Source organism: Cyprinodon tularosa, unplaced genomic scaffold (genome assembly GCF_016077235.1).
Source record: "Cyprinodon tularosa strain WSP-4 unplaced genomic scaffold, ASM1607723v1 ctg543, whole genome shotgun sequence".
NCBI classification, from domain to species: Eukaryota; Metazoa; Chordata; class Actinopteri; order Cyprinodontiformes; family Cyprinodontidae; genus Cyprinodon; species Cyprinodon tularosa.
In genome coordinates this window covers 709,184-734,612 of record NW_024039278.1, presented here as the reverse complement: position 1 = coordinate 734,612, position 25,429 = coordinate 709,184, and the positions used below count along the sequence as shown (strand labels likewise).

Genomic DNA, 25,429 nt, shown 5'->3' with positions numbered 1-25,429 from the left:
AGATGGGTTTGGTTTAGGGCTAAAACTAATGATGAGTTCACAAATCGATTATCTGTCGGTTATTTTTTCGACTAATCGATTAATAATCGGCTAGACGAAGGTTCCTTAACCCATTTAGGCCGGGAAAGCATTACCGCATTTCTACCATTCAAGCCGGGGGCGCTGTTGCGTAATTCTACCATTGACGCCGGGAGAGCATATAAGTCAAGCAAGAAGAAAGAAGTTTTTTTCAAGCAAACATGGAGGAGTTTGACAGAGAAGAGATGTCGGAAGGCAGTGATTTTGAGGAGTGTGTCGGCTTTGATGACGGTATAGATGAAAATGATGACTTTGAACGCGCTGAACCAATCGAACTACCACCGCAATGCACGGAGTGTTTTCAACCGCACACCTGGAGTGAAAGTTGATTTGCCTGCAGACACCACACCGCTGCAGGCATTTGAGCATATTTTTAATGAAGAACTTTGGATGCATCTTGTTACCGAGACGAATAGGTACAGTGACCAAACAAACCAATCTCCAACAAGAGCAAAGATGGCAAAGTGGTCACCCGTGACTGTGACGGAGATGAAGACATTTATTGGGCTGTGTGTGGGCATAGGACTTCTTGTGTTGCCAGTACGAAGAGATTATTGGCGACAGAGTAAACCTCTCTTCAGGACGCAGTTCCCCCAAAATATGTCCCGGGACAGATTTGTGGCCATCTGGAGGTAAGTTGTATGCAATTTATAACACAGACATATGCATTATTATGCATAATAATACTGTTAATAAGTAATCATCAGATAGTTATTTATGTAATGTTTGTTCTTTATTTTAAAAATGTTTTATATTGCACATTCTCAATGAAGACATGATCACATATGGAAAAAATAAAGGTTGAATTTTTTATTTTTTTATTACTGCTTTTCACTTTTTTTTTTGGAAGAATTTCAAAGATAAAATATATTTTGAGTTCTATCTGCTACAGAAGCTGAGATATCAATAATTTACTAGGCGTTGACACAGTTGCTGAATTTACAGAAAAACTTCAGGTTTTAGGGGTATTTTTTAAAATCGGCCATAGGTTTTTAAGGTGTTTTTTCCAGGCGTTTTAGGCCTAAATGGGTTAAAGAAAATGTTTAACGAAATTTGACCAGTCGAAACTAAGACTTTTCCACTTAAGGAGTTATGGATAGAGAATATTGACAGACATAAATTTAAATTTAAAATGTTTATATATTTTTTAACAATTTTTATATAATTACTGCTCTGATTGGTTTTCTCTGTTAGATAAAAGCATATTTTACAGTCTCTATACTCGTTAACTATACAGTTAAAGATGAATGGATTACTAAATTAGATAACGATTAGTTTAATAATCGATTAATCACGCTTAATCCGATTAATTGTTTCTGCCCTAGCTTGTTCCATTCCAAACTGTGATGTTTTCTTAATTTATCACTGCAGGGACTCCAATAAAGTCACAGGAACTGCTCAGTGATAATCTGTGTAAATCAGATGTACCGGTTTGTGTATTATAGGCTTTGTTCACACAGGATTTAATGCTTCAGTTATTCTACAATAAAAATTTTTTTTTTGTGTGTGTGTGTGTACCATTGTGCATAGAGCTAAAAAGACGATGCCCCACTGAGACTTCTGAACTGTTCACAACCCCAAAGCAACATACATGAGAAGAAAGAAAATGTAGACATCAAAACTGTTTACATTGTGACCGTTATTAGAAATAACATGGAAACATTGGATGCTGATGTCTCAGCGTCATTTCTAACCTTTTAAGAATGGGAGCAAACAATATAACAAGGAAAGGTAAGAAAAAAAAAAAAAAAGAGATTACCGGTAACATTTAAGAATGGCTTTTAGTGAAGCTGGGATTCCTGTTGCATAAGAAGAGCCTATGTGAATGTTTAGTGAGAGACAATGATGTAACAATCACATCAAATGTGACATCAGCATACAGGGTGCACATGCTTTGAAAATGATCAGATATGCATCATTTTATGCCACAGATAAAAATGCTTCAAATCAGATTTTTCCTTTAGTATCATACACTAGAGGCTTGAATGGGACTGATCAGGCTACCATTAGGATGTTTACAAAAAAACACATTTCACCTTGTTTTCTATGACATGATTACAAAAAGCAACCACATGCATTAAAAAAAATATATAATACCTGCTGATCAACAGTCAGAGCTAATCTAGGGATTTCTGGTTGACTGGCTTGTGTATTTCGAGTCATGTAGAGTTTAAAGACCAGCTTGACTGACCTTTTGGATGATCAAATGGTAGTAAAAAATACCTTGAACCTGTGGTTATCATACTGCTGATAAACTCATCAAAGGCATGGGACTTCCTGTGGTTGAGTGTGTGTATGTGTAAGATAAGATTGAGCAGCCTAAGACCTTGAGTGAATAACAAGAGCATAAAAATATTACACAGCAAGAGAACAAGGAAGGATATCCAAACAGATTTTAAAGGAGGATTTACTTCCTGAAATACTGTGACTGTTAGAACCACAACGATTTAGGAGCTGCTGTTCTGGAGCTTTACTTGGACAGTGGAAGCATCTGTTCTAAAGTCACAAAATATGGGATGCTTCAGTGACTGGCAGCATATAAAAAAAGCAGCAGCAGGTGACATATTTCAAAGCACCCCTCAAAAATCTTAAAGGAAGGATTTAAAATTAGATCATGTTCAGTTCTCCAACTTTCCCACCTGCTCTAGGTTTAGCTCTACCTTTGACGTCCTTTCTCCAAGGGATGAGCTTGGCATGCAGATGCAAGCTGATTATTATTGTAGCCTAATATGTGGCTGTAAAAAATATTATCCAAAATACTTAAGAGGATTCTGTATGAAACTATCTAAATATTATTACTTTGGGTTACATAAATCCCCTGAAACGTATTCTTGTCCCATCACTGCTTTTGGAAATGGCCCTTTGTTGGTTAAAATAATAGCGCTGAAACAAATAACATGACATTTTGTATAATATGTCTTCATAAGAGAGATGTAGTATCTCAAGGAAGCAACTGTTTTTAAATTGAGCCTGGGACCATGAACAACTCCAGCACTGTGGCAGGAAATAATTGCATCAAAGCAACTTCCCACTGGATGCAACTAAGGCTGAAAGCGAGGACAAGAACACCACTGTGCTACTATAAAATACTGCATATTTACTTACTGAAAGGAATAATACAGATCACCTTTTTATGTTCTTTAATGTTTCTTTATTACTAGACTTTTACTGGGACAAATCTGATTTGAGTGGAATTGTAAATGACAGGGCTCTTCATAACCACAGAAGCAGCAGCTGGGGCATTTCTGTTCCCTTAAATCATGTGTGTTGGAGCAAAGAAACATCAAACGCTTGCAGGATAGTGTGCCTAAAGGGCCAAGTTTGGTAAAACACCACACCAGGACCATGCTGTGTCGGACTGTCATAGTGCCCTGATATTTTTAGGAGGCCACCACACCCTGTTCATAGCAGTACAGTCTCTGGCCCCGCGAGGGCCCTGATGGAGCTCTGAAAAGAACCTACAAGTTCTGAAGTAGCTATTACTAGTCGTTGAATCCACTTGTTCGCCCTCTTTGATTTCTAACAAGCTGAAAACGGTTTCTTTTTCTCCCAAACTGTTTCATTCATGAAGACTGGGGACAGTTTACAGCTTTAGCTAATATGAGAAAAGAGGATTTTTATTTAAGTTGTTATTTAACATTCAAATAAAATCATAGAAGAAATTTGAATTTAGAAAGAAGAAAGAAATTATAATTTATTTGTTTATAGATTATTAGGATCTAAAATCACGTAATTAAGAAAAACTTGTTTAAAACAGAAAATAAAAAGGCTGTTTTTATTGGATCTGAGTGACGGAGAACTCACAGCAGTCCGACTCATCTGACCAGTCGCCACAGTCGTCGTCTCCGTCACAGTGGTAGATGTCCAGGATGCAGCGGCCGTACGCGCACTGGAACTCCTCCACACTGCAGGTGGCCGTCATAACATCCGAGGCTGCACAGACACAAAACAACTCAATAAACAGATGCTGAGAAAGAGGCTGCTGCAGTTGTCGATCTTAAACTCTTTGAAGCTCTGACTGCGCTCAGCTCGCACCGTCAAGCTTCAGATGAAACAAGGTTAAATTAAACATCTCTAGTGAGCCTTAGAGCATATCATTTACAAAGCCTTCAAGTTCTTACTCAGTAAACAGACTTCTCTTGCTAAGGACCCTGCAGATCAGAATCCCATGTGGTCATGTGGCATTTGTTTCGACAAAACGGCATGAAGCAATACAGCTAAAGATTGTGAGAACTATTTGCCTTAGAATAACAGTTCCTGACAGTAGCTATGTTTACATGGACACAAACAATCGGACGGAAGGCCTGATCAGATCAAAACGTTTCATGTAAACATGTCAGACTGAAGGTTCTATTTTGATTTGGTCCTTTTTGAATGAAATTTCAACCCGAAAGAGAGAGGCTGTTCTGATTGATGTCCATGTACACACCCATTCGAATCTTTGGAGTTAAATAATCTGCACTGCACATGTGTGCAACTTCATTATGACGATTTTCTGGATGCTTTTTAGTTTATTTATTAGACACTTCTGCAGATGCTTAAATGATGTAATCTAATCGAACACTTGGTAAATGTACGAGCATATCGTGATCATTTTAATCTAATCTCCATGTGCATACAGATTTAGAATTTCAGATCAACCAGGGTTTCAATCGGATCGGGGAAATTTTGCGCATGTAAAGGTAGTTTAAGTGTGAAAGCTGGTAATTGTTAATAGGTTGGATACAGAATCAAAGTAATCCCTATTAACCTCCTTTGGTTGTCTTTTGGATCTTATGCCACCAGGAAAAGCCCCCAACCCAAGCAGCTGGTTAGGGATTTTTATCTAATGGAGAAAAAAGTTTTTTCTCATAGACATACCAATGGAGATTGTTTTGATTTTACCAAAAATTAAAGCTAGCTAGAATACTGGACTTAGCCTTTACATACAATAAAAACAATCAACTTTACTTCCCTCTCTACACTGCAAAAATTATCTAAAAATAAGTAAAAACTTAAATTAATTGTATTTACTCTTAATTTGTATAGGTAAATATGATTTGCCAATGGAATTAGTATTTTTACTCTTAAAAAAAGATAATTAGATAAAATGCACTTGAAATAAGACAATGCAATTGTTTGTTTTTATTTCGTATGTAAATCGTCTTGTTCCATTGGGAAAGGGTCTCACTTACCTCACCAATAAAAAAAAATGAACTTTATTTAAGAATAAAATTATTTATTTAGATTTAGATTTGTATGTTTGTTGTCTGGCCATGTTTATCTCTAAATTGCATTTTTTTTTCTCATTATTGAACCTCAAAGAAACAAAAAGGTTTTACTCACGGCAGTTTTCCTCATCTGACCCGTCCTTACAGTCTGTATCTCCATCACAGTACCAGTGCTCAGCTATACAACTTCCATCTGTGCAGCGGAACTCTTTGTCTGAACATTTACGCATATCTGACAAACAAAAAGTAATTTCACCAATTAGTTCTACATAACACATTTCTGCATGTTTCAAAACACATCTTCTCTGCTCTTACCACACTGCTCATCGCTGTTGTCACCACAGTCATTGTCACCGTCACAGTGCCAGAGGCTTCGGATGCAGTAACCGTTTTGGCACTGGAACTCATCCTCCTCACACTCTCTGGGAGCTGCATGGAGGAGAGGAAAAACATTATCTAAAAAGAATAAAACGCACCTGTGGAGCGATACATACAAAACAGACCTAAACATCCACAGTAAAAAAGAAATCCTCAGGACAAAACATAAAGTGCGGATATTGGGGACAAAGAAACCTCTTATTTTGTAAATAAGTAGAATTTAAAAATGTGCAATTTTTGTTCAAAGCAATAAATTGTCAACTTCTGTACAATATTCAAAACATGTTTAGTGACAGAAGGGGGGGGGGGGGGATTAAAAAAAGGACATAAAAAAAAATGCATCTGAACCACAAAAGACTTTTGCCTATTGGTTTTACTGTTTGGTGGATCCATAGAATGAAATAAATAATAGCCCCAAACAAAGCAGAAATATATACAAGTTTGACTGTATAAAGATGAACTGATTGGCACATAGGTTGTTAAAGCACAGGGGCTGAAAGGTTACAAATCACTATTAAATATATAAATGGGTATAGAGCAGCTCATGAGAATCAGGAGTTTATTTTTTTTCTGATCGTTTTGGAAATAAATAATGGTTTAACAGGTGTAGGGAGATTTTGAAAGACTGGATGTTCAGGTGTATGAGAGCGAAACCAGTAGGGTTTATACCTGCTGAATTTTTGGCAGTTTTTTGAATTGCATGTCTGTTGGTGACATTTTCTATTTTTTTCAAATTTTTTTTTCTTATTGTTTGTTTGCTTTATTATATGAAAAAAAAAGATGACAAAAAGGACAGAAACTATTCTGTTGATACGATGGCAACCAACTCCCCTTACGTATAATTCATAAAGAAAAAAAGAAGAGAGAACAGCAAAGGATGCCATTTTGTGGCTCAATCAATCATATCATGGTTTGATGTCAGCTAAGAAGACATCCGATTGAAGGGGACCTCAAAGTCTTTGGGGGGGGGAAACCCCCGAAAAACCCTGAATGGATTTCCTTCACAGTTACTGACCTTTAAAATGCTTTCATGGAAAAAAAAAATTTTCAGGATTATCAACAAATGCTGGACAGGAGAACTACATTTTATTTATAAAAAGTGAAAAAAAAAAAAAAAACTGTGGTAAAGGTCATTCTGAACAGAACTAACCTAACCTTATACTCGCTCTTAAAGGCCAACATCCAATAAGACTGTTACTATGGTCAACAGAAAAAAGTGTAATTAAGGTTAATTTCATGTTAGCATTAGATAAATAGTGTTATTACAAAAAAGCAATGTGTCATCTATGAGCAAATATAAAAGATGCATCAGCAAATGGCTTTCTGACCAGACTAACATTTAGCCAAACCCAGCTCAATCTGACCTTCTGTAAGAATCTTTTTAAATGACAGCAACCCTCTTCAGAGTGGAAGTTTTCAACTTCCAGTTAGATTCCTTCAGTATCTGTAAGGTGTTTAAAACAAAGTTAAAGGAGGCGCAGAAGTAACAGCATTTTTTTTTATGACAGTTGAAAGTAAGTCTGATGTTTATTGACCTTAAGAAGTCAACAGGAAAGTTAAATGTGTTCCAGCAACTCTTTGATTTATACTTTTCCCTTATAGTTAATAACAGTAACTGTAAAACATTTGCCAATTGCTCACATGAGTTGGTGAACATAATTTAAAATATGAACTCCGCTATCATGTTTTAAATCAAAATAAAACCCTGGAGCACCTACTTTATTTTTCAATTGCTATTAATAGTTGTTCTTAAACAGAAACAGGAACTATTTTAATAAAATCCTAAAGTGTAAAAAAAAACTTTTACAAAATAAAAGTTTGGAGTTCAACTAGAAAACATGTTTTTTCTACATATTTTTTTGTGGATTTTTGGCTCGTCTTTTCTACATTGGCTTACTTAATAAATGTTTTTTTTTCTCCAATACCTAAAATATCAAAATCTCTGCTAATCGTTTAAGTAAACATTAGGTCAAACATATAATTTAAAAACCTGTTAACAATTCAAAATCTAAATAATTTTCCCAAAGATAAATTATGGTGGTATCAGATTTATCAGTGGAGCACAAATGGAAATGCAATAAAGATTTAAGGCACAACATCAAACATTTTTATGACACCTATTAGCCCTATATTTCAATATACCAATTCAATGATTTATTTTATTTGAAAGAGGAAATGGCAACTTAATAAAACACATGGTGACAATTAGTGAAAGAAAATCCAAAATTAGCCAAAAGTCTATTTTTCCTCATTAGCACCCTGACTATGAAGTTAAAAGCAATAAAATATAGGTAAAACACATACAGACAGTAAGGATCAGATATTATGAAATTGCTAATGCTCTGAGTTTCTGTTAAAACGCACAAAACTATCGCAGAAGCTCCAACATATTTTTATAATCTAGATTAACTGTGCCAAATATTAGGCTATAGGTTAAAACATTTTTCTAAAAAAACATTTAAATCAAACTTACTTAAACATATTTAGAAAAGAATAACTTTTTTTCCATAACTTTTCTTTCTCCGACTGCTTAAGTCAGCAGCTCCAAAATCACTGCAGCCACAATCGACAGCCGAACCCAGCTGTGACACAGCGGGGGCCGAGGTAACGGTTTTGTCGAGGAAAACCAATGATGGATGACAAATAGAAGGAAATCTATTATTTAGAACTACTGTGGGTACATAAGAGACGTGTGGAGGAAGATTTAAAGAAACAGAAAAACAGCAGGATGCCAAACAGATTGGAAGAACTAACTATGAAGATAAAGTTCTTCTTTAATCCTGGCTCCATGTTTTATGTTATCCTGTGGTGCACTGCCACAACTTATCATACCTGTCTTTTGAGATCAGACATAACACAGGAGAGCTGACAGCCAGAGTACATAAAAATATTTTATATACAAATTAGGGCTGCAACAACGAATCGATAAAATCGATAAAAATCGACTTTTAGAAGCGTTGGCAACGAATTTAATCATCGATTAGTTGTGTCGCGCGATTAATGCGTCATCCGCCGCCACCGTCATCACTGCCACTAGACTGAAACGGGGGAAGAAAAAAAATATGGCAGAGCGAGTCAGCGCCGCAGGTGCAGTGCTGCCAACTCAGCGACTTTTCAGACCCCTCCAGCGACTATTTTTTTAAAAAGCGACTAGCGACAAATCTGGCGACTTTTTACGGTGTCACTGGCGGCTTTTGGAGACTCTTACGTGAAAGCATGTATCGTTCCTACTCTTGTCCTCCAGCGGCAGCTGCTGCCGTGGGGCGCCTCCCCCATCCCAACGCCTTTCTCCCTCTCCCACAGGAATCCCTCTCAGCGTGCAGTCCGAGCCGCAGGATTTTAGTGAGGAGTTTACCCTCAGCGTCCAGACTGCAAATGAAGCGCGCATGCCCCGGGATTGACGGCGCAAATTGATCACAATAATTAAAATAGCCTGCGCTTTGTAAAGTGAAAAAAGTCGTAACATGCAACTTTTGTAAAAAACAAATGAGCATGGCACGGAAGCACCACTGTTATGACGCAGCACTGAAAAGAAAACACGTTGGAGCCTTCAATGGCAGTGAAGATAGCTGATCAGCAGGATGAGTAACCATGTTTGTTTCATTTTAAAGTGGGGAAACGTAAGTTAGTTTCTCAGGTAGCTCATCTGATGCTTTCCTTAGCTTGTTAGTAGGTTACAGACAGTGATAAGGTTGGCTTCTTATTTTACTTTTAATTTCATTTGAATTAGCTTAAGCAGCGTTTATATTTTCTTTATAAATAAATTAATTTGCAAATTATGAGGGCAAGGCTTTTAAAGTTTAAATCTTCTGGCAAAGAAAGTAAAGAAGATCCTGCAATTTATGGAAGTAAAGCAGAATAAAATCCAGCAAGATCAGTAATAGGTCAATTAATTATCTGCCACATTCCCATGTAAATATCTGTCTTTGGAGGATGTGTTTTTTTAACACCCCTAGTTCTCTCATTTTTATTCCAAATACAATTTATAATTTGAATCACAGGGCTATTTTTATCTCTATGGTTAAGTACTTTCTTAAGTAGCAACTTTAACTGCTATACTTTCCTGTCTTAAAAGGCAGAACTCTTCTAGTCTAAAAAAAACTCATTTTTTGAAATGGGGGGGCCTATTGTTTGAACCCCTTAGGGGCTTTTAAAAACAAAAATGTCTTTTTTTGCGCTTTATGAAACAAAGTACCCTATATTTTGTGGATGTACAGCTACATTTCTCATGTAAGTTTGCATAGTTTTAACACAAACATTTATTTTTCATATAGCACCAGTACAGTTAATGAGCAACCTGTACTTGTGTGCTTGTTTGTTCTGTCTAAAATGTTTATTTTGGAATAAAGAGGTTAATATAAAAAAAATATTTTGTGTCCGATTCATCGATTAATCGAAAAAATAATCGTCCGATTCATCGATTTTCAAAATAATCGTTAGTTGCAGCCCTAATACAAATATACTTCAAGTCACTCTGATTATTTCTGGGTCCCCCCCCCACGCTCTACTGTAAGTAGGCCACCATTCTCCCATCCTGGTGTCCAAATTTTTTTAATTGACCTCTTAATACAGATTTTTTCAGTTATGGATGAAAACATGCTTACAAGTAAACACACATTTAACTTCATAAAACCCCCAAAAAACAAGCAGAAAGTGAAGGACAAACAATTGTTAATAGACACTCCTAGATGAAGGCTTTACAGTAGAGGTGATAATCTGCCTATGTGATATTAGAGCTGCACACACCGTTGATCCCTTTTCACTGGCTTTTAAATTTACTTTTAAGCAGATCCTTTTCTCATGCCTGGTAAATTCAGTCCTTATTTTTGTTCCCCCTCTACAAAATAAATTGGCTTTATTTTATTACTTTAAAACCAGGGGGCAAACCTTCAAGCTCAGCTGGAGATCAGGCAGTTTTCAAGGTTTAATATTTTGCTTGATTTTTATTGGAATATCTATTCCTTGGTCTTAACCTTTTGATTTAGTTTATTAAATTGCTGATGGTTTTACACACTTTTGTGTGACTTTTGTGTAACCCAGTCTTTCTCCATGCCCTCTCCAAACTTGACCCAGGTCGGAGTTTTTGCCTCGGCAACCAAACTGTCAGCAACACATACGGCCCCACGATGCCTGGTTGAGGTTTCAAGAGTCCCACAGGCCTACCAAGCTCCGTAACACTCCTTCAGCTGAAGAGCATCCTTTACCGAACACATTGGTGGACATTTACATAGATAGATAATTTAAATTTTTCATATATAATATATTCAAAATTTATCAGAAATAGCTGAAACTGAGCTAATAAATATATAAATGTTCAAATAATAAATATACTAGGCAGATAGCAGGAAAATGTCTTCATGAAAATATGATGTAAAGATCAGCTCTTCTTAGACATTTTCAGAACATCTTTCCAGCAATTCATAGACTCCATCTCACCATAAGTATCAAATAAATATTCTGAAAGAAAAAAAAAAATCTCTCTAGTTATGCTTTACATTAGACACAGCTAGCATCAACCCCCACTACCCCAAAGGTTCGCCGCTTATTAAAAATAAAAACCTTTCAAAGCTCAGGCATCCATGAGTGGATCCAAATTAAAATTGTATTTCCCCCACACAATCGACAGAAATTCGAATTTTATCTATTATGCAGGATCCAAGACAATAATTGATTTGCTGCTCCCCCTTCTTCGTCTGTCTTTTCCATCATCCCTCTCCTTCATACGTGAGGTAAACAGAGGGGGGTCAGAGGTCAACAAACCCTGGAGATGCTCATCACTCACACAGCATCCAAACGTCAGAGAGCAAAGGCCACTGGGAGTCATTTCAAGACCCCCCTCCGAACATGTGTGTATTATAAAATAGAGGTCTGTTATTATTATTTTTTTTCTAATATCTTCTAAACTTCATGAATCCAGAATATCTCATGTAGGAACACACACCTTGACGGAGAAACACACCTCTTTTTGTCTGGAATCTCCAAAACTGCTTTATCTCCAGCCAAGCATGGAGGATCGCCTCTCCGTCTCTAAATAATGAAATAAAGCCAATTCGTTGTGGAGGGGGGAGCAAAACTAAGGGGGGAATTTACTGGGCACGAGAATGAAAAATTCATATCCAGCATTGCCAGGAGCAGACAGACCCCCCATCAGGAAGTGATTCAATGTCTGGCTGCTTATACAGTATGTGGGTCAGAAGCGGTGGAGATAACACTGGATGATGGATAAGGAACAGCTTTCAGAGGACAAAGAGGCAGTCTGTAACTGCTGAATGAAAACAAGAAGTGTTGCAGAAAACACAGAGTGACAGGTGTGTCTGCTGCATTTACAAAAAGGTTTTATCTTTACTCTAAATTGCTGAAGATGATTGTTTTCATCAAAAAAAGGTTAATCCACCTTTCCATTTTGATTAACGATGACAAAGGTAACAGCCATCAAAGTTAACTGTTTAATGCATTCATTGGGCAAGTCTCAGTTTGAACTTGTTTGACTGCAGTGGCTCTTATAGGTCAAAGCAAAATACATCAGCCCTCATTGCATTGCCGTGGAGCTGGTTTCAGGTGTCTTTAGTAACCAGAGAATAAATCCTAATGACGCTGATGATCTCTGAGTGTTCGTTAAGTGCTCCTTATCAGGTCAAAATGTCACTCTGTCACTCTTTAGTAAATCAAACAAAACGTTTCATTATTTTTGCTTAATGGCTTCTCCCATTGGCAGACACCAGCAGGTTCTTGGGTTACAGCCCCAGCAGTCACAACTGACCTAATTGCTGCAACTCTAAAAAAGCAACCTCCTCCTTTTAAGATTTAGTAATCTTCTCAGATTCCACATTGTCAAAAGCAAGAAAGACAAATTGTTCTGAGCTTATAGAAAAAAGCCTGAAGCAGCAGTTTCCAGTTAATTTGGATTACACAATGTACAGAATAAGGACTAAAAGAAAATGTTTTTTTTTCTCTAACCTAAGAGGGTTAAAGTTTAATTTACAAGTTCAAATAATAATAAAAAAAATATTTCCAGTACACTATCAGCATTCCTCTTTTGTCCAGCTTTGAATTTCAAAACAGAAGATTCTCACTCAACCTTTACAAAATCTTAACCTTGTCAAAATTGAATCAATTCTCATGCCTAATCTGATCGACATCTGTTGTCACTAGGCTTCCTTTAAGCAACTGGGTTCAAACATGTTTATATATCTAACTTAAATGTTTCTAAATGTATAAAATCTAATGTCCAAAGATATCTACCTTTTCAAAAATATGTTTTAAGAAGTGTCAAAAAGATGGAAATGTAGCAACACACATTCCCCAGGCAGGCAGCAATGGACTGGTACACAAATACCGACTTCAGAAATAGACACAGTGCTGACTTCACCCATTGGGTTGACACTTCGCCTGGCAAACAGCTGGGGGATATTTTTGTGTTAAGTTAGGAGCAGACAAAAACACTCACCATGTCAAAACCAGAGCAGAATGACACGGATTTAAAAATATGATACATGATGTTCAGGGTGATAAAAAGCTGGATTTAAATAAATGGGCAAAGCATAAAGCAACTGCCCCGACTGTAAAATGTACATCTTAGTACCCATGGCTGGTTTAAACATTTGTTCAGTTCAATCATTTGAAATAAAAAAAGTATCAAGACTACAGTTGTGTGCATCAATCTTTGACAACCGATGGAGTATTTTGAGCTACTGTTTACACGTGTTTTTACTTGAGGAGGACATGTACTCACGGCAGTCTTGTTCGTCAGAGTCGTCTTCACAGTCGTTGTCTCCATCGCAGACCCAGGAGCGACGAATGCATTTTCCATTGTCACAGTGAAAGTCCAGTGGTGAGCAGGTGGGGAGCACTGCAAGCACACAAAACAGCAAGGCTGTCAGCTACAAGCCAACAAACAATCCAGTGAAAAAGGTAGACAGGCTGCAAACTGTATACATGTTTATTCTATATAAAACCTAAACATGTAGAAATAAACTGAGATTTATTCACTAAACCTCCTACATGCACTGGAAAATGTATATATACCTCTAAACTTAAATGTATTGTATGGTGATCTAATGTACTGGAGCAACACAAAGTAGCTTCAAACCGCTAGTCAGGTGGGGAATTATACTTAGTTTTAAGAGAGATTTACGATGAAATATACTTCATCTCTGATGCCCTTGTCAAGTAAAAGCAGATAATTTCAGTTTGTTTGTAATTTATCTCAACATAAATCCAATTTCATAATGAAAACCATTAGTTTCCAGAGAACATTAGTAAATATATCACTGAGGTAAATCCTGAACACCGAGGATCACAAAGAGTTGAGTTGTTTACAGTATGTTTATTTTATATAAAAATATATAAGGAATAAAAGAACGCTTAGAGTATCTGAAAAGGCATTGCTAATTAATCATGCAAAAATGGAATGCAAAAAGAAACGCACATGAACAGCTGGGCTCAAGAAATCATCAGAGAAGAGTCAAGAGCAGAAAATGTTATCGCATTAATTATTGTAGCAACACCCTTCACTTCACTGAGGACTGGCAAGAAAAAAGCCATTGTTTTAAAGAAAAGCACAGGGAGTGGGAAAAATTAGGAAAAGGTTGGTAAATCAAGCCATTTGAAGCATTTGGTAGAATGGGAAAAAAAAGGTATGTTTCCCTGAAAACAAAATCGCTGTGGTGAGAAACAGCAATGGCCGTTATCATTCTTGGGGGCTTTTCTTGCAGCTTTAACCACAACAGAATGTGGATCCAAACAGTCATGACTCAAGGGAGTAGAATGCAAATAAATAATGATTGCGACTTTTAATTTGACAAAAGAAATCTTAAAACTAAGCAGATTTTCTCTATTCTAAATATTTACTATACTGTACTGTTGCATCACATTTAAGCCCAACAAATCAGAAAGTAACATTTGTGGATCAAACTTTACGAACCGTAAAAAGAAGTTACAAAAAATTATTTTTCGTAGAGTAAAACCAACCAATCTATCCAGGCAAGCAGTGCTTGCTACTAATCAGTGTGTTGCCTGATTTAGTTATTGGCTTCCTTAAAGATCGAAGTCAAACATCTCCAGGTTGATTTTATCTGACCTCAGCTCTTTCAGAACCAAAGTCTGAGCTGGACTCATGCTTCTTTACCTCTTCCCCTTTTTTAATGCAGTAAGTGGCAGCTCCCTCAGCTCAGCGCATTCCTTCCTAACTTCATATCCGCTCTAAATGCAGCAACTCACCATCTACACTAGTCCTAAATAACTGGCCTTTTGTCATTTGCAGACAGAGCTAATTAAATCACAGGCCAGAGAGGGACAGAGACTCAGGGAGGGGTGGAGGAAAGAGGCAACACCCCCCCTTTACAGTATACTCTCATTTGTCTGTCGATAGCCTATATGAAATATTGACTGAGCAACAAAGACTTTATAAAAAGTGCATGATGTCATGCAGAGAAGTAACCAGTGAGGCCGACAGATGGGAGTGGATGAACTGTATGTGAGGCTGACTGTGTGTGTGTGTGTGTGTGTGTCTGTGTGTGTGTGTGTGTGTGGTTGTGGCTCCAGTCTACGGGAACAGTAAAGCCCCCCGACCCACATAACCCTGCATGGAAATGACATTAGTAACACTGAATCTGATGAAACCAAACGTCCATGCGGCAGCGTCTCTTTAATTCATTACAACAATTCAAGTCATCTAGATAAAACTTTTGCTAAAGATGTGTATCTTATGGCCACCATTTGACATTTTGTCTAAGAAGGCATAAAATAGAAATATTTCTGGAGCCTTTTATTCTAATTAGTACAGCCTTTTCTTTTCTTCCAGGCAGCCTGGGGATTCATTTCATTACTAAAGCTCAGTTATTAGAAGTCTGATTTTCTATAAGAACCAACATTTACACAATGACATATTTTGTGACTTTTGAAAACTGTTCAAACAGCATTCAGTGATACTTAATCTCCTTAACATTTTCAGGTGTTGCAAGGACATTTTTCATTGTGTTAACATGTGGTAAATAGGTTCATAAGGAGCTATGTTTTAAATGTTTCTTTACATGTAGTTAGGACAATATCAGAACTTAATATCTTACATTAGGTAGAAAAACAGGAGTCAGTCCTTCCTTAAGGTCAGACAGATTTCATTGGAGGGTTTTTCTTTTTTCCAGATTATTTAAAAGCTCTCAGCTGTGGAGGTGGTCAGCAGCACAAAGTTCCTGGGGGTGCACATCACGGACAACCTCACCTGGACTGTAAACACTTCATCTCTAGTGAAGAGGGCACAGAAGCGCTTGTACTTTCTGCGGAGGATGAGGAGAGCCCGCCTGCCCCCGCCCATCCTCACAACCTTCTACAGAAGCAACATAGAGAGCGTTCTGACCAGCTGTCTCTCTCTGTGGTGTGGAGGCTGCAGAGCTTCTGACTGGAAGAATGTGAGGAGGGTGGTGAGGACAGCGGAAGGAATCATTGGGGCTCCTCTTCCCTCCATTAAGGACATTTCATCACAGCGCTGTGTGTCCCGAGCCCGTAATATCATCAAAGACCCCTCACACCCCCACCATGGACTGTTCTCCCTGCTGCCCTCTGGAAAGAGATTCCGCAGCATCCGCTGCAGATCCACCAGGTTGTGCAACAGCTTCTTCCCCACTGCCATCAGACTGTTGAACCTTTGATCCACAATCCGAACTCTGCACCTATTGCACATTATCGGGCATCAAATGCTGCTGAACTTTTAACTTTTAGCCCTTTAAATTGTTCATCTCATTGTATTTTTCAATAACGCATTTTTTGCACAAATGCCATTTTGCACTGAACCACTGCAACTTGCACACTGTCTCTTATCCTCTGCACTGTTCACACTTTGACCACTGCTGCACTTTTTGTATTTTTCTATAACTCGTGCCATTTGAAATATCAATGCAACGTTCATAAGCTGTATGTAACGCAATTTCGTTCTGTATGCACCCTGTGCATACAAAATGACAAATAAAGAAGTCTAAGTCTAAGTCTAAATGCAAATTAATCCTTTATTTTTAGCTTTTAACAATTTTTTTATGCTTTTCCTTCTTCAGAATAACACAAAGTTGTACTTTTGCTTGCTTAATGCATGCCTGAGTGATCTCCATGAATTCTGCTCTCCAGCAGCAGCCCCTCCCTGTCCTGGAAAACAAGTGGCCATCATTGGTTTATGCAGGACAGTTATTACCCACCCCCATCAGGAAGCACCTTGAGCACGCCACCCCTGCCCAGTAAACAACTCGCCCACTTTCTCTGATGAGGCAGACACAAAGAAGCGTTTTTAACACCTAACCACCACAGTTGTAGAAACTAGTTTTTTATTTAGCTTGTAAATGTGTTTACCAGCTCCACTTTATTCAGCATCTCTGAACAAGAGCCCAATTGCCAAAAGTACAGAACCACAACAAATCAATCAAAGGATGGATCAAATTTATCTCCCAATATCATTTCATCTCAGCTATATTTTTGACAGGGAGGTGCTACAGAAATTCATGTAAACATGAGTTGAGCAATTTACTACAATTATAAGCTTTCTTGAATTAAAGGTAAACAAAAACTATCATCTAAAAGTTATTTCAGTACTTTTTTAAGAACATGATGTGCAATGAATATTTTCAGAAGATAAAATAAAAAAAATAAAAATAAAGGGAAGGTTATTTTGCAGTTTGTTTAACACCTAATGTAATATTATTTGCGTAAAACAGATCCCTTTAAAAAAAAAAAAAAATACATGACATAGTTCCTGGCAGCGTTTCTCGGGGTTGTCTGTATTATTCCAAAAGAAAGATCAATTGCTGATTTATTATGCTCAGCAGAATTTCTGCTGAGATGCTGAGAGCCCCCTCTAAGCCTGGGAGTAAAGTCACCACACTTAAACTCACCTCTGGATAAACTGAAACACCACATAATATTTTTTGATGCAAGTCTGACCAACAGTCAGCAACACTGCGCCCTTAGCAAACAAAATCTGAGAAATGCTGCTAGTCAACAGTCCAATAAATAATTCAGCTTATCTGCTGAACGGTGTGTTGAGTTAATATACAGAAACACACAAAGCTACTTCCACAATGAGTTATTTCATATATAACTCATATATAACTCATATATATATATATATATATATATATATATATATATATATATATATATATATATATATATATATATATATATATATATAACTCATGTATATATATATATATATATATATATATATATACACACACACACACATTTACACACACACAAAAATCATGCTTAAAGCTCAGCCGAACCATCTAATACAGAATTATGCAAGCACTTAAATGCAGGGATAAAGACAACCAAAGGAAATAAATATTGCATTAGTTCAGCTACACACACACACACACACAGTGTTGGGTTTGTTCCCGATATCAGGTGGATCAGCAAGAAGCAAGCTGGGAAGGCTGATGAGGTCTCTTGGTGCTTTGATCTCTTTTATCACACTGATTCTGGTCAGCTCAGCGCTACTGTTCTCACTACTGCTGCATTCCTTAACTTCTGAGACACACACATCAATCTCCCTCACAAGAGCCATCCAAACACTTACCTTATCCTCTTTATACTCCTACACACTCCACCTGCCTCATTTGTTTATTTACCATCCATACCCACATATTTAACAGAGGCTACTGACTAATATTTTAATGAGAGATTTTTGCAGACAAAGCATAAACATTACCAGATTGAAACAGCGGTACACCTACACAACAGGTGTACAAACAGCTCTGTTTATTTCCTGTGATTCGCACTATCATCAAAAGCAGTTGTTTTGGTTCATTCACTGTTTACAATGAAGGTCCAGAGTGATGCAATAACACAAAACAGCCTTGTAACACTTTGTGGCCCCTCTAAAATACTTCCTGCGAGCCATTATCCCCTAAGAGCTGCTAGTATCACACGTGTTCGCACAGACACACGGCCTAAAACACGCCGACCTTCACCAGTGGGATTTTCTAATCCCAGCTACAGAATTCCCACATGCATTCCACAGAATTTCCCACAGAAATGGACACAGACACCTGTAAGTCCCATCATCACAAGTCTCTCTTATCTGATACAAAGTCGGCACCAAACAGGATCCAAAAAAGCTAGATTTCCCTGGTTTATTCATACGAATAGTGCAAAAAGAACCCTGACGTAAGGCTCTTACCAACAAATAATTATAAAGAAATAAAGTTAAGGATAGTAGCCAGTGCAAATATGTTTTTCAGGTTTCTCCTCATTAAAGACCAGAGTGGTCTTCAATTCCATTGAGGTCTTCTGTCGCCAGCCTGCATCAAAGTGCCATGTGGAGAGCAGTTTAAGAAAGTATGCCAATGCCTTGGTTGTAATGAGTGGTAAATGGAGCTACTAGTTAGTTTTTAGCCTCTTGACCATTGAAAATTCTGGGTAAACACGTGTTTTTCAAACAAGGGTTAACTTGCTAACAACCTCTATTTGCCTTTTTTCCAATAGGCAAAAAAAAGCTGTGTCTAACCCTTCTGCTGGAAAGCCGCGTGGCATCTGTCCCCCCACCGCTGTGTGTCTGGGGATACCATCCCACCTGGTTAGCATTTATGATGTCACCCATGTGGCAGAAATCAGGAAAATAAACAATGGAGAGCAAAATATAAGGAAGCCAGGGCATAGTAAATGTGCTTTATTGTTTCGCTCTTATCAATCTGAAGCCCTCTCACCAGTGCTGCGCCATGTTTTTCAAATGAAAACAGAGTTGTTTCAGCTTGTTAGATCAGAAGCGGAAGTAGGAAGTAAATATTAGCAAGATGCTGAGCATCAGCTATGACCAGCTAACCTTTCTGATGTCAACAACCGGACGTAATGGGCCATTTTCTCATCATGAAATATTTTTATTACGAATATGCTGGATTACTTTTAATCTGTGGACCCTATTGGACGAATGGAGCATAAACAATTGAAGATTAGATTTAGAAAACGGCTTCTGGATGCCTTCAAAGTTGTGTAGTTGTGGCTGCTTTGTTTGTTTACATTTTGACATTCTGCTATATCTGTGTCAACTGGGCTTTGGTGCTCGCTATGTCCATAAAATGATCTTGGCGATTGAATTGTGGAGAATCTAAGCTTTCCAACGATGACTATGTCTATATTGGTAAACATTTTATCAGTGGAATTTACATGCATTTTGAATTCTTATCAAAACTCAAAACTCTCAAAACCCAACTAATTGTTTTGAGAGGTTAAAACAATTGGTTGGGTCTTAAAGTCTTTAGCCAGCGTTATCAAGAGTCAAAGTCAGGGTCCAAAGAGGCCCTTGATGCTCTTGAGCCACAGTTTCCAGAACCCTTGACTAGTGAGTGTGTATAAAAAAAAAAAAAACTATCTGGATAAAAAAACTTAGATTTTGACTTAGGTGTCCCATTTGAGAATTTAAAGCTGAGATTCTATTACTATAATTTTTCATTATAAACAAAATTTTGGTACAAGCACATTTTAGTTGAGCATCATTATCAGTTAACATAAAAAAATTAATAAAATCAACCAATTCAGATTCCTGTACTTTTCCAATTATCTAGATTATAGCCTGAACAAGGAAGCACAGGTCCAATGCACATATGCTTGTGCACGTCCGTCTTTAGGAAGATGAATGTGCTCATCTTTAAGTGCCCTTGAACAGCAGAGTTAATGGCCTCGCCTTTACTACAGAGCAGCTGAATCAAGTTGGCTCTAATGGGAGCAATATATCTGCCTAGCCGTTGTTTAAAGCACAGGCTTGGAGAGTGGAAAGATGGACAGATCAGAGATGTTGAGAAAGATAAAAAAAAAATAAATGCAACATCAGGGAATGAAAATAGATCATTGAACATATGAATAATTGATAAGTGTTCACAGGATAATAACAAAATATTAGAAACAGGACTTAACACCATAACTGTATAAAATAAAAATGCTGTTAAAAGCACTTTTATAAGAGCCAACTGCCAGTTTATTGAACATCTAGTTTATTTTCATTTAAGAAACAAAAAACACTAAATGTGGAAATAATTATGGAGTACGCCTGTAGAAATTTACATTTCACCTTTTAAAGTGTCTCTTGTATTTCATCTAAGACTTCTATATAATCGTATCAATCTCTATTCTAAATCAGTCTCTTTTCCTCCACTCCCCCATTTTTTCTCGCTCTCTAATCTCATCTAAACAGAGATGATGCTCTTGTCAGTAGCCAGCAAATACTTGGTTCCACCAGAGGAAACTCTGGTTGTGTTTCCAGAGTTTCTTTTTGGTATTCTGTCCAGCAGGAGATTTTTGACTTTGGGTCCTAAAGCTCACTTTATCACCACAGTGGCAGACCCTTTTCACTGTCTTATTTATAACTACACTATTGTTTATTTTGAATGTTGCCAAAGTAATTACGTACAACTGTTGGAATGCCTACAAACCCATTAATAGATAACCCATAGTCTATCAGAGTGGGGGTTGTCCCTAAATGTCTGTGATCAAACTATTCAATTCACGAACCTTTGTTTATGATGATGAGTAAAACCTGACAAGATGAAAGGATTTATGGACCTGATGCTTCCAAAATACTAAAGAAAAAATAATTTACTGTTGAGATTAAATGAAGGGGAAAATAACAAAACTCTTAAGCAGCACTTTAAGGCTCTGCGCTGATATTCTTGCAGAGCTAAGCAACAAGAAATCCTGTCAACTTCAGGCTAAGTTGCTATGTTGCTTAAAGGTTACTCCTTAGTTTTGTTTGTTATTGTTATGTGTATGCAGTGATTTTATGAGTGAGCAGACAATGTATTGCATTCACATAGTGAACCACGTTTGAGTGATTGTGTTACACAGAAGGACTGCATCTCAGACTGTTGGTGCTCCCTGTGTCTGAATGAGCTGCTGCTTGGCTTTAGTATGTGTGCAGGTAACGTTTATTTATCCAGGTGGATCTCTTTAAGATTAATAATCTACTTTTCAATAGAGAGAGACCTGGCCAAGAATGGCAGCTGTCCAAAGACAATTCAAAGTAAAACTGCAGACATTAAAATACAGTACATTTCATATCATTTTAAATAAGTTATTGTAAGATAATAAAAAAAAAAACGAAACATTTTATAAACTGACTCAACAGGGCCTCAATATTAACACAGACACACTCCTTCAGCTTCCAAATCTTCTGCAGTTGATTCCAGTCAGAAAGCTGTAAACTGGAAGGATTTATGTTTTTGTCATGCTCAGTGCAAACCTTGGGTAAAATGAACTAATCCGAACACAGATAATAAGACATGATTATTTTCTACCAAAGGGAGAGGAGAGAAGAGGAAAGAAAACCTAAGATGGCTTTGTAAATGGATCTATACCAGTGACAAAGTTAGCAGGTGGACAAGGAAATCCTTCCAGCAGGTGAATACAGAAGATAGCGTTGGATAAAGGCTCCTAGACCAGTGATAAAACATATGTTGCAATAATTGATGTTTAAACATGTGATGACATGCATAACCTTTTTCGCATGTGGGTACGCATTGCTTTTTGCGATATGACAACTGCATTTATCTGTTTTAAAGTCATTTCTTGGCATTTAGAGGAGGGAAATTTTCATTAAACCCACCTAAAACTATCACAAAAAGAAATTAGTACAAAGGGGACTAAAACGAATAAGCATTCTTGTCCGAAAGACTAAAACAGTCCCAAAAACACTTTAGTCCATAAAGGAGAAAGAAAAAATATTTAATATTTCTCTTTAAAAGCATATAATAATAATTGACCTTTATTGACCTCACATTGGAGAAATTTACCACTGCATTTAACCCATCCCCTTGGGGAGCAGTGGGCTGCCACTGTGTGGTGCCCAGGGAGCAGTACGGGGTTAAGGGTCTTGCTCAGGGAGCCAGAGTGGCAGTCTATGGGAGTGGGGCTTGAACTCACAACCTCTGGATTCCAAGCGCCCTAATCAATCCATCTCCTTAATGTGTTCCAAAGCACATGTGAAGATAGACCAATATTGAGTATATCTAAGTGACTATTAAGTCATCTTTAGATGCTACCATTACTCAATGCAGTGAAACGGCTGGTTTAAACTGGAACTTACAGTCATGATCATTTATATTAAGATGTTTTCACAAGCATTAACCGCTGGCATAGTTCACAAAGAGCTTGGCTAACCTCAAAAACTATTTCTTGGATCATTTCACAGATCTAAGCAACCTCAGATCTGGGAAGGATGTTACACCCATGAAAGCATGTTCTAACTTCAGAGAGAGAGGGAGATACAGTGACATAAAATGAAAAGATTGATGGCTGAATTTGTTATGAACAGCTGCTGAAGGAAGTTACAGCCCGTGTGACAACATTAGGCTTTCAAAGGAATGCGAACAGTACGAGGTTCAGGAAAATATGTCAACCCGCCATTCCTGCATGCTACTTCAGGAGTGAAGGTTTGCCAGCAGAAAAGATGTCTAAAAAGGAATTAGCTGTTTTTCGGGGTGTTTCTAGCCTGTTTATGCAAATTAAAGCCTAAATCAATAAGGACAGAAAAGAAAGTAGAAAAAAGTATACATACATCGTTGGAATCTATTTCAAGAATCATATCAACTGCAAATTCATGAATCGTATGACCATTTGAATAAACTTTGAGTGTCTTTCAGGCAATGCCTTAATTTAAAGCTCATTGGAGAGGAGGGGTTTGGACATTGTGCAATGATAATACAAGAAAACAAGATGCTCTCCTAAGTATTTTCTAGAAAATTACAGCTGGTATACATTTTTACACATCATGCAACGCTGAATTCAGGATAAAAGGTAGCCTAACTAAACAGTATTCTTTTGGAGAATGATGCATCCCTCTTATAGATATATATATTTCACCAATTATAACTGCAAGGCTGGAAAGGAGAGCAAGTGCTACAAAATGAAGGCTAACTTTTTTAGGTTTTTTTTTTCAATAACTAATTACATTTAACAAAGAGTAAGGAACTAACCACTGTAGAATGGTTGGACTTACTTTTCTTTCCTGCACTTTGGGGTGAACAATAATTCAGTATCAACATTTATCATCATATCATTTTTTTCAAGAATCAGAACCAGAATCAAATTTATTGCCAAGTAGGTTTGCACTTACAAGGAATTTGACTTGGTGTCGATGGGGTCAGACAAATTATTTATACACAGAATACAAGATCTAGAATTATATACAATATAAACGTACAATATGCTATATACAATATATAGTATATATAACTATGTACTATATAAACAGTAGGCTGTGCGATAATGTAACACAGGTGGTCTGGAGATCCTACGTTAGTGTAGCTTTTAGGTGGAATCCTGAATGGAGGAGGGAGAGGCAGTGTCAGTGTCACGGGAGCCTCTGGGTCTTGTTGATAAGGCTGGTAGCGGATGGGTATATAAGAGTGCTGGTGAAGGTTCTCAGTCATCCAGGTCATAGTCATTCCAAAAGGAGAAAATTAAAAACTAAGTCCAGTGGATTGTTTTTAAATTTTCTTTTTTTGGAATGAAATATAAGAGTGATACGATTTAAACCCATTCATAATATTTCAATAAACATGACTTTCAGGGGTTTATGCACTTTTATGCATTTTGTTTTTTAAAGCAAATATTTCTAAAATGTTAATATTAGAGAAGTAAAAACGTCCCTGTTAAAGGAAGGGCAGGATTCTGTTTTAGGCACTCTTAGCAGTCTCTCAAATGCTTTTATTATGCTGATATAAATATTGAAATTGTATTGAATTGACTTGAATTAAAAATATATATTTTTATAAGTTTTGGCCATTTCAGTTGTAACTGATTTGTGTTGTGACTTTGGACTTTTCTTTTTTGTTACATGCCCAAAACTTGTGTTGCAATCTATGAATAAAAAATGGGAAATATTATTGTAGGATGTTTGTGATGAAGAAGAGTCAAGAAGAATCCTAATTCATGAAGACACACAAAAATACAACGTGTTTTGTTGATGGCCAAAGTAACTCATAAATGAGTGAACTATGGAGGACCTAAAAGCACAACAAAAGGCTGCAACCAACTCTAAAGTTTAAAGACATCAGTTTGTTACACATTTTTAGATCCTTCAAGTGAACATAATTATTGAATAATTTTCCCTATAATTTTTCTGTCCATGCTGCCAGATTAAGGCTGAAGGATTTTACTTGTTGCCATGACAAATCTCTGCTGATAGACTTCAATGAGTAGCACTTAAGTACTTTTATCTACAACCCACCCACACATACTTGTTAAAAAGCCATATGGCATTAGAAGACTATTAGGATCATCTGTCAAAGCTGAAATAAAGTAATTTCTTCTGAAAAACATTTTCTTGTGTAAATGCAAACCTGGCTAAGGATGGTATTAAACTATTGCTAAACAGAATCAAATTCATTAACCAACTTTGAGCTCCAAATAAGATATATATTTTTTTTTACCCTCTTACTTTGCATCAACATTAGTAATATAAGAAAAAAAAGCAGCTGTATGTACAGTATCTATTTACGTTTATGTGAGCATAGCCCTTGGTAAACACAGCCAAAATTACTGGATCTGTGTTCAAGTTCAGCTTTGATTCCAGACAAAAGGATAAGTTAAGAAGAGCTCAAGCAAATAATAAACAGGCAAACAAAGATGAACTCTGGCAAACTAAAACCAATTCAGCTAGAGTAAACACAGCTGTGGTTGTCTGTCATGTTGTGAGACATCAGATGAATAAGCTGGCCTTTACCACAGTTCAGCAAAGACAACATATTAATCTGTTGCATGACAGTGAACAACTTTAGTAATACAGA

The 25,429-nt window shown here is 37.0% G+C and overlaps 1 protein-coding gene across 3 annotated transcripts in view; it reads right to left on the bottom strand.

Annotated features, from left to right (window-relative positions):
* Positions 1 to 25,429, bottom strand: part of lrp4 (low density lipoprotein receptor-related protein 4) — a 140,391-nt gene that overhangs the window by 35,986 nt on the left and 78,976 nt on the right. For all 3 annotated transcript variants that reach the window (XM_038304830.1, XM_038304831.1, XM_038304832.1), the window contains exons 3-6: positions 13,399 to 13,515; positions 5,604 to 5,717; positions 5,404 to 5,520; positions 3,883 to 4,011 (exon numbers count right to left, since the gene is read on the bottom strand). In XM_038304830.1, the coding sequence (XP_038160758.1) occupies positions 3,883 to 4,011; positions 5,404 to 5,520; positions 5,604 to 5,717; positions 13,399 to 13,515 (477 nt within the window). The remainder of the gene's footprint in view (positions 1 to 3,882; positions 4,012 to 5,403; positions 5,521 to 5,603; positions 5,718 to 13,398; positions 13,516 to 25,429) is intronic.